Here is a 15,086-nt window from a genome sequence, read left to right on the forward strand (position 1 = left end):
TCACAGAGGCTAAGTGATTTATTAAGGGTCACAGCTATAACCGTGGAACTGAGATGTGAATCCAGGCAGCCTACTCTCCTCTAGTAAGCTCTGTCAGAGTTATAAATGAAGGAGAAACAAAGCCCAAAAAATTAAATGTAGTTCAAATATGGGAGGGATCAGGGAAAACTGCGAGGAGGAGGTAGTACAGACACAGCCAAGGCAGAGCGCAGGTGTAGTGAGAGAATGAATGGGCTGGTTGGGTTTGTCAGTGAGAAGAGAGTGGTGGGAAAGAAGACTGAAGAGACGGCCTGAAGCCAGATCCTGAAGGGTGTTCAATGCTGTGCTGAAGAAGTTTGGGCTTCATTCTGTAGATACATGGGAACGGCAGGAACTTCACTAAAGAAATGATGTGCTTTCACTTGTTAAGATTCTTTTGCCAGCAATGATTTGGATGGATTGAAGTAGATAGGAGTTCAAGGAAGACTGGTTCCCACAGCCCTAGGATTTGAACAGCTGTCCTAGGTCAAAAACTGCCCAAGGCCAATTTGTCAAAGATATTCTGTCCTATGTCCAGTGCTCTGCTGGCCAAGCTGTGTGACTTTGGGAAAACCAGTAAGCCTTTCTGAGTTCTTGATTCCTTCATCTGGAAAATGGAAACACTGAACATGCTCTTCTAGATTTCATCCAGCTTTGAAATTTTATGAGTCTCATGAAAAATTTCTCCTTGAAATTTAATCTTGGGTGGTCTTAGTCTGTGGAACTGGAGCTGATCTGTAGAAACCTTGAATGCACTTGAAAATACCATCTCGGTGTTTTCTTCTGCTGGGAAAAGAACCAAAATTCTAAAAATTAATATAGCATTATGCTTTCTATCTTTAATACCATTTATAAATAACTACTTTTATTTTGTTGCTGGGTAACTGTGACCCAGAAGAGCTGACTTTGCATAAAAGAAACCCATAGTCCTCTAGTTTTGCTGTTTTTTTTCTGTAATCTCATATAGTAACTAGAACTGATAGAAGACTAAGTCACAATAAGGTATTTCTGAACCCGTTATTGTTTTTAAAGCCAGTTGGTTGCCTTTTCATAAGGTATTAACAAAGAGAAAGAAAAAGTATCCCCACCCTCTCACTTAGAAGCTCAGTATGAGTCTACCATTACATTTTCCAACTGACCTATTAATTTATGTTTATAGAAGAAAACTCTTCAAATACCTCTAATCTGTGTTATAAATCAGAGTGAGTTTTGGATGGTGTGAAGATAGGGTGATCAAAATCATCTCCCTTTGCCTGGAACTTTCTCAATTATAGCACTGAAAGTCTCGGGTCCTGGGAAACCCCTCAATCTCAGGCAAACCGGGATGTTTGGTCACCCTAAGAAAATGCCCTTAAGATCCAGAACTCAAGAATGTCCAAATCCTACCTTGTCTTAAGCACCTAACTCCCCACCAGGCTCCTGAAGAGGCCATATAAGTAAGAAAAAGCAGCAAAGGGTAACTATAGTATTTCATTTGATCCTTACTTATTATTAGGCTGGGCTCATCCTGATACCTCCAGAGAGCTGCTACAGTAAAGCTGTGATGGCGTAGTACGTGGACAAGTCTAGAGACCAAGGGCCTCTCTGTTGCTCCTTCAACCCAAGTTTTAAAATCTTAGAAGCTAAGATCGTCTGGCCTGCAGTGAAGCAGAAACAAAAGACTGAAGCAAAGATGAATGGGCTTTGGTCTTTGCGGAAGACAGAAAAAGAAAGATGGCTGGTTCTGGGGACCTTGGCTCCATCTCTCTCCTAGTCCACAGAAACATGATGCAGAAGAGAGCCACGTGTGTGTTCTTTTATTGCTGAGTGACTCTTATTGGTAAACAAGGCCTAACCCATGTTCTGGAATATTAATGCCACCTCTTCCCTAGTTGGGGAGCCAGGAATAGGAGTGAAGGAAGAGACGGGAGGCCTTCCTCCCGCAGGATGCCAACCAGAAAATCAAACCAACAGGCACGGAAGAGTCACTGTGTGAACACAGAAAACATCTGGAAGAAGTCAATTTTTGAAATAAAATTTTAAAATCAAAGCTTATTTCAAAGTAATAGAAGCCTTTTTAGTTTCTTTAGTAGACAATTTATTTTGATAAACTTGCTCAATAACAAAAATACAAGTGAAGAAAATTATGTTCATTTTATACAGTTTGTATTAACAATTTGTTTTGAAACTATTAATTGAAAAATGTTATAACCAATTAGAAAACAATTCTTAATAAAGTTTGGGGTAATATACAGACCTTGATCACAAACTTCAAAATCTCTGGAGGTGATACAATAAGTCCAGTGTAGGGAATACAACCTACACAGGCCACTTTTTTCCTTCACATATTTTTATCCTTCAAAACTTAGCTCTGAAAGACAGCTTACTGTTTTGTATTGTTATGAATGTAAATTGAATTTTTTAAAGAAGATCAAAGTGGGTTGATAAAAGAGTTACTACAACCAGAGTAACTGTGGCTAGTAGTCTTTTAATAAAGACAAAATAAATGCAACATGTTCTTTCCATGAAGCCCATGATGCAAAATAATAGCTAAGAGTATATCCATAGTTAGGTTCCAATCTTTTTTCAGGGCCTTTCCTCTAAATCAACAGATTGTATGTCACCAGGACTATTTTATTCTTTTACTTAACAGATCAAACAGTGAATTCACAGAACATCAAGTGGGGATATCAAAGCTTTAGGCAAAAGGGTAAAACCAATGAAGTGTTTTGGTCGTCTAGAACATTAAAAAGAAAAAAAGAAGAGCCGTCCTTCAAAAATAAAACAAATGAAACAGAAAATAAGTTTATAAGTAGAAGAGTCAGAAAAATTACATACACACATTAACAACATAGAACATGGATTACCTTTGGAAAGAATCATACTGAAATGTTTGCTTTTAATGAATTGAAGGTTTTCCACGTTTACAGATGTTTAGGCAGGTTCAATAGGAGCTTCCAAAATTTTCAAACTAATTAAGTCCTGTGCAAATAAAACCTATAAATAGTTTTCAGCAGATTTTACAGTGATGTTCTTAGGTATGAGAATAAATGCACACACTCTAAAAACAATGTAACAGACAAAAGGTTGACAAATGATTGCACCATAAAACAGTGTTTATATACAGTTTACAAGATATGGTTTCCTGCTATAAATTAATACTGTACTATATAGTACTTATTATAGTGACCTTTTTAAAAGCAACTGACAGTTGTCTCTCTTTTCACTCACAGGATGTATAGAATTTTGTATGTATGAGTCCATTGCAACGTTTGGTCTGGAAGAGTACAAAGATTTGACTTCATGTAACTATTCGAGGGGGGCGGTTTAATCCTGGGTGAGAGTGCTGACTGGTTAGAGGGTGTTTTCCTCTATCAGTCCTTTTTGCACTTGACCGCTAAGACAATGATGAAATTAAAGATAATTTAATGGTTTGGGTAATAGATACAAATAAAACCTTAAATTTTGTCATCTTATATGCGATACCACTGTAAGTGAAAGAAGTAAACAGTGGGGAAATTCTTAGCAGCTGAGAAACTTTCTCTCCCCATGCTCATGATCCAGTTAAAAATATTTTGAGAAACTATTTACAATAAAATTCATATTTTGGAAGAGAAAAGCTCTTGGTCATATCACAAATTAACCTGAACCACACTTGGCTAACACTTTATCTCAGTGGTGTAACGGTGACAACGAAAGCTCTCCTTCAAAGTGACCCATGTGACTGAGGACCAATCAAATCCCCATGGAAACAGCAATCCCAAATGTCCACAGCACACGTCCAGTGGTATTCTTATAACGGACCAGACGTCATAACACTAGGGGAAAAAGAGTCTCCCTCAGGCATCTTCTATAGCTTTCTTTGGCCCTGGGAAAGAAAACTGTGACACTCCCCCCAACCCCCCTCACACTCAAGGATGTACCACAGCGGTGGCCCATCCTTCACCCCCACTCCTGAGTGAGCTGCGAAACTGGGGTTTTCTCCACAATATAACACTGCTGAATTAACAGTAAGATAATACGAACGCTAACCAAGCCAGTGTGGAAAACATCAAGCTCCTTTTCATCCTTTAAATATCTGAGGAGTCAGCCCCATCTCTGAAAGGAGTCATTCGATCACTTATAACCTAGGTTTTTAGCGAACAGTGCATTCATTTGCTTGTGTGAAGCTGTACTCTGTAGTACAAGGACCACATGGGACTCAGTCCACTGACAGGGACATTTGGGTTGCCGTTTCACTACAAAGAAGAAGAACTTAGCTCCATGGCCACGGAAATGGACTTTCCTTGCCATGAAAGACCCCGCTGTCCCCCATTTCAAGCAGGAGATCATCTATAGTGTTCACCTGGAAAAACTAAGCACTGACGCGAAGGAAACGTGGAGAAGAGAAACACTGTATTTTCAAACTACTTGTGGGTTCAAGGGTTAGCTGCAATGCTGCTTTTAGGAAAAAAGCAAAGCTGTGGGTTCAGTACAGCCCTTTAAAGTAAATGCAAAAATGTTAGCTTTTAGCAAACAAAGGCATACAGCATATAAAGAGGAAATATTGTATTGCTCAGGTTTTTGGTAAAGGAGATGTACTCATAATGCTTACAGATGAAAACGTAAATTTAATTTGTACAGCAGAGTGATTGATGTTAGTGTTGTAAATAGCCAAAATATTGCAAATTGATATTACTAATGAACTTTGTGTTTATGCAAAGTTGTGTGCTTGAACATAGCAAATGCATTATTAATGTAAGAGACTGAGCCAGTAGAAAAAAAAACCTCTGTACAACAGACAACAGTTGCCAATAATTTAAATAGCATCAGATTCCCCAAATTACAAGGCTTGACATGATCTTACCTTCTACCATCATATACAAATAAATTAACCTTACAAAGAATTTTAGCTTAACTTAAAATTGCACCTAGAAAGATATGGGATTATTTGTACCTATTACAAAAACCTGTTAAAATCAAGGGCTGCTACAAAGAATGAGGTAAACTGAAGACTCTCTCCACTATGCAGCCTTCAGATAAATGGCTTTTTTTCTATTGAATTCTAGGTTTGCACACCACAGTGTTTTGCTAGCAAAGCATTCAGAGTTCTCTTCCAGGAACTGTTTGCATGTGCGTGTACATAAATTTACACACACATACACACACACACACACACACACATATATACACACACTGTATACTGCATCAGCAAAATATATATATTATATATATATATTTATATAAATATAAGGAACATTTCCCCCCCCTCCCCACCCATCCCCAGCAACATGTTTCTTAGTGTTGGATTTTTCTTTCTTTTTTTTTGTACACAGAGAATAGGGAATTTCAGAATTTTTACATACATTTTAGCAAACAAGTTTTGATCTACCGGCTTCTTGGTGCAGCAAATGCAATGGCAATCCATTCACACCGTGACAAGGAAGCTGCGAACACTCATTTCTTAGGAGGTGAGGCCAGCCCCACACGAGCTTCTCCTGCATCCCTCTGGTCCACTATGATTCATAAATACTTAGAATTTTTTCCCCCCTCCAATGAATCATTAGACGTTAAAAACGGAACAACAGAGTCACAAAGGGCCACATGCTTTTCAGTATAAAGCATTCTCCTTCACTAGGTGCTATCACAGTGCAGACCTGACGGCCTGAATATGCTCAGGAGATTTAGTCAAATTGTCTGTATTTGGTTATGAAAAAGGCTCTCCTTATTATTTTTTTAATCCAAAGTGCATAGTGAGAACAAACCAAAGCATTTTTTTTTCTTTTCAGCATCAGTTTCATCTGAGCATCTTCCTAGGAGAGGACTGACTACTCAGATGCCTTGCCTTTGTCCTCCCTACCCTCCAAAAATAAAAATAAAAACAAAATAAAAAACAATAAAAAAGTCAAGCAATTTAGACATTCATCAGCCTGGTAAACAAACTTTGCCAGCAAATAGAAGTCCTACTATTGTAAAGAAAATGGATAAGACAAAAAGTACATATGACGACCCAACTACTGTGTTGTTGGGTAATTTATAAGGTTGACCTCCGACTTCATTGATGTAAAATCCTATTGGAAATATTAGGGCAGCCATACAGAAAAGGATCACTGTAAAACAAACCAAAACACAACATTAGTAACACAGTTTGGTGATCAGGGAAACAATGAAAATTTGGTACAAAGAAGTTTATAAGAAGGGTTGTGGATTGATAACAGGGTCAAACCTGTTAAAACACAAACCACTTATCACAAGATTTGCTTTTATTACTGATCGCATAATGTCCCCAAAGCTGAACAACTAAATACAGTAAAAGCTGGGTTAGCATTTTAAAGCGATTTCAAGTCTCAGCATTAAGGAAGGTCCCGAAATCTACTATGCACTTGCATGTACTCTTCTTGACCATTTAAAGTCGTGATTAAGGGCTGGGGCTAGTCCCAGAGGGGCTGAGCTCTGGCCGTACTACGCACTTGTGTACACTCACCAGGTGTACAATCTTAGGTTTCTGGTTCCCTTCCGAAAATGGGGTAAATACTAGAAGCAGAAACCGACCGGTGTGGAGCCCCTGGAACAGTGCCAGGCTGCCAGTGCGTGCTGAATAAATGCATATTATCATCGGTTGGGATTTTGCCAATTCTCCGCTCCACTTGGTTGGTATCAGAAGGAAATGGAGAAAAGGTCCACGTAAGTACCATCTACCTTACTCGGACTTAAAATCAGCTAGTGGAAAGAACCTTAGACTTCTGATTAGCAAACTGTTACAGTGGTTATCTCTTCTCATGGACAAAGTTCCCCCCCAAAAAATGTGTCAGGTTTTCGAATAGACAGAGATTCAAGTGGGAGAGGATGGGAAAACCTTTGAGTTTTGTATACAAACTTAATGAAATATATCATTTGCTAAAATGGTCTCAGAGAACGCAATGCCTGGCTGGAAGCAATCCCACAGGCCATTGTTTTAGCAAACAGCGTGCTCCTCTGTGCTACCAAAGTCACGCCCTTGGTGAGTGCCAATTACCTATAGGTGGGCGAGCTCACTAGCTGTACAGAGGCAAGAAAATGGTTGTGCTTCCCAAAAGCACATTAATCCAGTGTTCACAGTCCTTCAAATTTCTCTGGAGGCAGAAACATTTCTTCCGTGCCATGTGAAGAGACACTACAGTCACTGTATCTGAAGAGTTGAAGCCTTCCATTATTATCTGAAGGAGAAACCTTTTCCAAGTTAAACCTATCCTCAGGAATACTGAGTCCTGGATAAACATACCAGCTGACACTTGTCCTACATTATTCTCCTGTTAGTCTATCAATAAGAGTCCTTAGAAAACCAGGAAGAGTTTTTCCCTGGAAGGAAAAGCTCCAGATATGTATTAAAAAGTAACCTTTTCTCAAGTAATACACTAACTCAAGAGACATAGCAGACTCCGGTTTGTGCAGCACTAAGTAGCTGGGTTAGTTTATCTTACGTGGACATACAGCCCATCTCATTTTGAGCAAATGACCACACCAAAGAAGGTTACATAAGCAAATTTGGATTCTTTCCGATACCTACTAGAACAAATGAAAATTTCAGGAATTAAATAGATCTTTTGGCCTTTCTGTTGTAGCCAACAATAAATAACTTTATTAGTGCTACCGATGCCCACATATCAGTATTATCTGTCACGGATTTCCAGTGGTCCTTGTACCTTAACGTGGTTTGGTAGTAAAATGAAACCACCATCTAAGTAGCTTTATAAAATCTCATAACAACAATGGGATACAATTATTGTTTTAAAAACCATGTGTTTCTTAATGACTAATTTAACCTCAAGAAACCGAAATAACTCAGAAGTGCTTTAGAGATGTGCAGATATTATAGTTCTTTCTGTTAACTGATGTGCCAACTTTATTCCTATCCTGTCCTATCTTCTATTGTAAAATAAAACTCTATCCATTACAATGGAGTAATCACCTAATGACTATACTTAGAGTTTAATATTTCACAAGAGTTAAATATTTCCCAAATTGGTTGGGAAGAGCTTAATCAAATTGAAAAGAAGCAATGAACTCCTATTCAATCGCATTTTGGTTTTTAATGCAAAGAATTAAATTCTGCAAATCTTCCTGGGGAGATTTCCTGTGGGTGGATGAGTTTTCTTTTAAGCTCTTGAGACCTGTGAAGTTACTTTCGATCATAAAATACTAGTAATACTGATAATATCAACTTTTGACAACTAAGTTCTGGGTCCTGAATCGTCCTCTGAAGACTTAACTCCCCGTCCTCCGTGGTGCTGAGAGTCCACTGTTAGGTGGCAGATGAGGATGTAAATGAGGTGGCAAAGGAAAGGACGAGGGTCACACTACCCTTGCCCCCTCCCCCCACCGCCCATGGCACAGTGACACCATGCGCGGCTCTCTGCGGAGAGGTATTTCCCCACTCTGTAAACCCAGCAGAAAATGTTACCCTCCCATTCTGATCCAAACTACAGCTTCACTGAACAGAAATATGTACAACAGATGATGAACGCCAGCACATTTCTAAAGGCGCAACAGAAACACTAGGGGGAGCCAGGCGCTCTCAGGACGGCCACCCCAGTGGACCAGCTCTGGTAACAAAACAATGTAAGGAAGCTGAGAGCACTGCAGCTCTGTGCTCATTGGGAGGACATCCGCTCCAAGACATACTGGTGAGCTACAAAACCAAGACACAGAATAGTATAAACAGAATAAATACACCTATTTATAGAACACTCACACCTATACTGTGAATCAAGATCTTTTAAAATCCCTCACCCACACCCTTTACTTTAGCAGCACTGTCTCCACATCTGCCCCCAGACCTTACGACCTAGAAAAGAACTGTCCTGGGAGGTCTGCTTGATCTCAAACAAGATTATCAATTGGTCTCCCGTTTCTTAACAAGGATGGAGAAAACTTACGTCAAAAGCAACTTGATCTAAATTTTAAAATTAAGGGAGGTCTAGAGAGAAAAATAAAACAACAGAACCAGAAACATAGACATTAAGAGAAAGTTTCACAGAGGGAGAGGGAGAGACAGAAACTCAGGAACTGATTGCTACCCCACCCTACGGTCTTTAAGGATATTTACATGAATGGGGCTACGTGGGATTATGCCTCACCCCCACCACGACTTCTAAATGAACATATGCTGTGTTATAATATTCATTTTTTTTAAACTTATGTAAACGGGAGGTGATCTAAGGCGCTGAATTAAAGGCTACATTCCCCAGCACCTGCACAGGTCTCCGTACTGCTCTTTCAAGCAGGGCTTCTCAGCAGGGCCCTGTCGCTGTTTGGGCAGGGAAGTCTCTGTTGTGGGGACTGTGCTATGCGTTTGCAGGACATTTAGCAGCGCGTGGCTGCTACTCATCAGTGATCGTAGCATGCCCCTAGTTGTGACGTTCAAAAACTTTTTCAGACACTGATAAATATCCCCTGGGGGTAAATTTGCTTTAGCAAGAAAGAAGCAAGAAAGCAGAATTACAGAAATAACTTTGTGTACTTTTGTTTCTTTTAACTTGGGATGAGCCTCTGATGTGTTTTGAAAGAAATCAATTTTGCAAAGTACAAGAGGGTGTATAATACATAAATGTATCACACTCTTGGGCATAGCTTAATGGAGTAAGAAACATTGAGAAACAATTATTAAATTACCAAATGTGTTGATTTTTCAAGTCACACAACTCACAGTAGAAACTAAAAATCAATGATATTGAAGAGCACATCACCACCTTGATCTAATTTGTATTTGCTACATTTTCATCTAGATTTATCTTTATTTGATGGAAGATACCAATACCTTCAAGAAAAGGAAAAGACCCAGGTTGGTGGTCGCTCTGAGTCACAGACCTGGAACACTTACGCCACAATATGAGCAAAACTAAAATTCAGTAAAATAGCATTTCACACAAAACAATTAAGGTTTTGATGTCCCGGTCTTGTGCTGAGAACTCTGAAGAACCGGCGGACCGCGTAGTTTATCTGACGGCCATACGCAAGTGGTGCTGTGATGGTTATGGAGTCCTTATTACCGATTCTTGATTATCTTCACAAAAATACCAGTGGCGCGCCTTCTAGACAAATTTAGTAAGCACAGGCTACTTACTTCCAGTGAATGCTATCCATCGAGCATATTTTGTAGCTTCTCTTCGCCAGTGGGAAGCCACCAGCAAACCACATGTGACAGTCAATGAAATGATCCCCATGATGATAAAAAACAGTGTGGTGACCCACTCTGGGGGAAGCCGAGGTGGGATGCACGTCCGGTCTCGTCCATGGATTGTTTGACACTGTCGCACAAGGCCCACAGTGAGTGCTCCTGGGGGAGAGGCAAAAGGTGGGAATATTTTAGTGGGTTTGGCATACCCAGGGAATATTCCCTACCAACACCCCATTAGTCCTTAGATCGTATGTCTACGTGGGTCATTCAAGCACTTAATTCCACTGCGACCCGCTCTTCAGCACTCTGCTGTAACTGGGAATGCAGTAACACTTGGCTTAATGTACAAAGTGAACTTAAGAAGAAAACTCGCGGAAACCAGTAACAGGCTGTTCCTTTAATCCTTCATTAAGCAAATACCTTTCTGAGTACTTGTGTCAGGTACTGTTCTAGGCGCCAGGAAAATACTAGTGAACAAGACTGATGAGGTTCCTGCTCTTGCTGAGCTTACATACTAGCAGGAAGAACCGGAACTTTCTCTATTCCCAGATCCAAGACTCGTTGTATATTATTTTATTTTTGTTGAGGAGAAAAACACTTTTCAGCAAACTGAAGGCAAGCTTGAAATATGTCTAAGCATAACATACAAGGGAAAATTAAACAATGGGTGAAATACCAGAAGCAATATATTTTATTAAAGTTAAAAGGTCTAAGACTATTACAGTATAAGTACTTTTCCATTATAGTCAACAAAAAGTAGGAAAAACTAGTAAATTCCCCCTATTTGGTAATTTCAACAATTTTTATACAATGTACAAGTGTTCACAATTGGCAAACCATTACTGGCATGCTTCAGCAGAAAAGCATAAAGGAATTAGTAGTAATTTTAAAAGTGTCCCCTCTCCTTACTCATTTAAATAACAGAAAAGTGATTTTTGTAAAAATTCAAGCATTACTTTTATATAAGCATGTTCTCATGTCAAACTGAAGGAACCCCTGTGAGTTAATTTGTAGAAACCTAGATGAGAAAGGTGAAAGGATAATTATTTTATCTTCTTCCCCACTAAGAACAATTTAAATGTTACTTTTGAGTAAAAACTGCTTGTTTTTCCTTTTAAGGGCAACCGTGAGTGGGAAAACAGCTGCCAAAAGTACAAGAAAAGGAATTTTGGGACCATTGAAAACATACCGTGTTTCCCCGAAAATAAGACCTACCCAGACCATCAGCTCTAATGCGTCTTTTGGAGCAAAAATTAATATAAGACCCAGTATTATATTATATTATATTATATTATATTATATTATATTATATTATATTATATCCAGTATTATATTATATCTGGTATTATGCTATATCTGGTAATTTATAATATAATATAATATTATATTATATTATTCCCGGTCTTACAGTAAAATAAGACCAGATATTATATTAATTTTTGCTCCAAAACACACGTTAGAGCTGATGGTCCGGCTAGGTCTTATTTTCGGGGAAAACGGTAGCTCTGCTTGATCTGCTAACCTGTAAGTAGCACGGTAATTGCTTGAAACCAGAAAAGCAGAGAGGCGAGGTGAGTAAGACCCAGGGAGTTGCAGAATTGTTCTTAAATTGAAACATTACAGTTTCCTTGAAAAGAAAACTTGGGGGAGGGGGGTGTCTTATTATGCTAAAACATTTTCCTGTAAGTTTGGAAATAAAGAAGGCATTCACAACAGTGCTCCAGAACTCCTAACAGGAAACGACTTCTCACCCAGCAGATGACCTCTAACCGATCACCCTCTGTCGTCAGCATCGCATTTATTATAAACGCTGCAACTGCTGTAAGAACAGACAAAAAGCCTCTGACAAAACGCAGTACGGACTGATGAGAGCGCAGCGTTCCTCCCAACTTAAAATACAAAGGAAGTTTCTTTGGCAGCTCTACATGGCTAGTGGACTTCGATGGATATTTGAGAATTATTTTTTACTGGCAGATACTTAACACTGTAGGTTCAATAAATCCTAACTAAAACATCCCTCCTTCCAAGTATTCCGGGGTATCTCTTCCTGTTTCTGGACACGGCAAGGACACGGCAAGGAGCAGCAGGGCTCACGTTTAGCGTCACTGTGCGCCGGCAGTTGCGCAGCTTTCTGAGCAGGACTGCTGCTTCGTCCTCCCCTGACTGGCGTATCACAGCAAGTGAATGCAAACAGGACAAGTCAGAAAGGAACACTGGAGCTAGACCTTCCACAAACCAAATGGAAATAAATAACCTGATAGATGGTCAGCTTTAAAAGAGAGCTCTGCTCCCGCCGTGACAAACGTCCTGATCACCACAAGTCAAGACCAAATACTCGGCAGCTACCCTCTGGAAGAAAAGGAACCAACGCTAACAGAAACCGGAAGGTACACTGTATGGAAGAAAATCAATTCACGACTATTTTGAGTGTCTTGCATGTGCTCAGCCTCGTTGCGTGGTCAGAGATTCAGAAACCAAAACTCCTGTCACACACTCAGTGGAAACACTTTCCTTAAACACATTATACAAGGGCTGGTGCAAACAGTGGTGGGTCAGTATTGTTGCTAAAATTCATTTTCTTGAGTAAGACTCTACATCAACATAATTATCAAATCTTCTAAATTCTGGTACTGTTAGTGCCCAAATTCCCACCAGGTCTTCACGTTTCATCCTTTACCTCAAAGAATTACCTCCTGCCCGTAGATTCAAACCCCTCTCTCACACTGACTGGCCAAGATCTTTCACATCCTCCAGATTCTCTGAACACACTTAGTCTGTATCACACAATTGTGCACTTGATTTCAAGGGAGTTTCTTTTTACCCCAAAAAGAAAATGAACTTTTCAGGAGGGAACTAAACCATCTACTTCATTGGAAACCCAGGATGGCCTGCAGCAGTGGGCACACAGCAGGAATTAATAAGCATTTGGTGACCCTAAACCAGTAGGAAACAAGCTAAATTTCAAATGACGCTGTATTAAATATAAACCGATTCCTCTGGAAACTGCCGCAGGGTGACTTCCTGAAGCACACTAATCAAGCACAACCCCAGCCATTCACCAATTTTTGTTTTATCCAACAGGTCTTTTGCTTCTTGAAGGGGCCTGTGATTCCATTCCCCAAACAGCCAATCCATCTTTACCCTGAAGCTGTTTCCTAGGTAACCAATGAGCGGAATAGAAGACTTGCACACAATAGGAAAAAGGAAACCAAACTAGGAACTTTAGCAGCCCACATGCCTCTCAGTATCTCACCTGTACGTCATCACACACTAAAGGATGTCACAATGAGTCTTACCCCATTAAATGGGGTGTCTTAACTAAAGAGGCTTTTGACACTCGTCAGCTATAGATCAGACACCGTTCAAAAGATTTCCCACGCACTGTCTGAGCATGTCTGCTGCCACAGCGAGGCCGACTGTCAGGCATGTCACCACTGCATGTACAAGCTGTGTCACAGCTGCAAAGCAGAGGCACACACGCCACCAGAGTCTGTCAGGCCCATCAGCTTGGCCACACGGAAGCGGGTTGCCACGGTTCTGATGAGAAGGCAGCTGTGAACTGTCCTGAGGATCCCTGTACATGAGAATCCACTTTTTTCCTGCTGTTTTCAAGATTTTCTTTATGTCTTTGGCTTTCGACTGGTTGATTATAATGTGTCTAGGTGTGGGTTACTTCTGGAGTCTATTCTACTTGGAATTCCTTTTTTGAGATTTTTTTCAACATGCAGATTAAAATTTCATCAAATTTGGAGAGATTTTGGCCATTATTTGTTCAAACATTCTCTTTGCCCCCTGCTCTCTCTCTTCTCCTTCTGGTACTCACATTTTCGGTATGCTGGAATACATGATAATGTCTCATGGGTCTCTCATGCTCTGTTCATTAAAAAAAAATTTTTAATCTGTTCCTCTGATTAGATCATTTCAATTGACCTGTCTTCAAGTTTGCTGGTTCTTTCTCCTGTCAATTTCCATTTCAGTTATTGTACTTTTCAACTCTAGGATTTCTATTTTCTTTTTATAATTCCCATATCTTTATTAGATATTCTCTATGTAGTAAGACACTGTTTTCTCACGTCCTTTGAATTTTTCACACATGGTTTCTTTTATTTTGGGGACATATTTATCACAGCTGATTTAAGCTCTTTGTGTAGTAGGCCCAATGCCTGGACTTCCCCAGATGCAGTTTCTACTGACTACTTTTATTTTTCTTGTGTATAGGCAATAATTCCATTTCTTTGCGTCTTGTAATTTTTAGCTGGAAACTGGAAACATAAAATAACATAGTCCGCCCTTTCGCAGGGTTTAATGTTGCTACTGTTTACTGACTTTCCTAGAAGAGTTCCATAGAGTTTGTATCACTGAGTGTGTGTGGCCTCTGAAGTCTCTGTTTCATTAACTTAGTGGTTAGCTAATGGTTAGAATAAGATTTCTTTAAGTGCCTTGAATCAATAAATCTCTCAGCCTGTGCTGTCTGTATCTGTTGGGGTACATTTTCAATGCTCTGCCTTAGCACTCACTTCCTGCCTGCACAGAGTTTCAATATCAGCTACAGGTAAGAGATGAGGGACACACAGGACTTTCCTGGACCTGTGTCTTCCCTGAACAGGTGTGTGGCCTTCTGGATTCCTAGGAACGTGGTGGAGCTTCTCAGAGACTCCCAGGGACATTCTGTTCCCCACTTTTTCCTTTATGTTTTTGGTCCTTCTGTTAGCTTCACCAGGTAACACCACCTCAGATACCTGCAATGTTAAACAACTGTTGCTGACTGTTTTTCACAAATACCCTGGGGAGACGACAGAGCAAGCTCTGAATCTGGTCAAATAAAGATCAGCCCTGAAAGTGGAGATTTTCAGTGAGCGGCCAAGCAGATCCGATATTACAATTCTCTGAGGAAGGGGCTTTCATGAGCACCAAACCCTCGTATCCTTTCAGGTGGCTCCTTGGCTGCTGGTTT

The 15,086-nt window shown here is 39.9% G+C and overlaps 1 protein-coding gene across 6 annotated transcripts in view; it reads right to left on the minus strand.

Annotated features, from left to right (window-relative positions):
* Window positions 1-15,086, minus strand: part of MOSMO (modulator of smoothened) — a 50,700-nt gene continuing 35,614 nt past the window's right edge. Inside the window, exons 2-4 of one of the 6 annotated variants that reach the window (XM_088801170.1) lie at window positions 10,079-10,291; window positions 1,504-1,655; window positions 666-804 (exon numbers count right to left, since the gene is read on the minus strand). In XM_088801170.1, coding sequence (XP_088657296.1) covers window positions 1,546-1,655; window positions 10,079-10,291 — 323 coding nt within the window. In that variant the 3' untranslated portion in view covers window positions 666-804; window positions 1,504-1,545. Of the gene's footprint in view, window positions 825-1,503; window positions 1,656-2,469; window positions 6,087-10,078; window positions 10,292-15,086 lie in introns of those variants that run through there. The other 5 variants (XM_088801172.1, XM_088801171.1, XM_088801169.1 and 2 more) reach the window with 5 other exon arrangements.

This window comes from Rhinolophus sinicus, chromosome 10 (genome assembly GCF_057876585.1).
Source record: "Rhinolophus sinicus isolate RSI-liver-muscle chromosome 10, RSI-T2T, whole genome shotgun sequence".
NCBI classification, from domain to species: domain Eukaryota; kingdom Metazoa; phylum Chordata; class Mammalia; order Chiroptera; family Rhinolophidae; genus Rhinolophus; species Rhinolophus sinicus.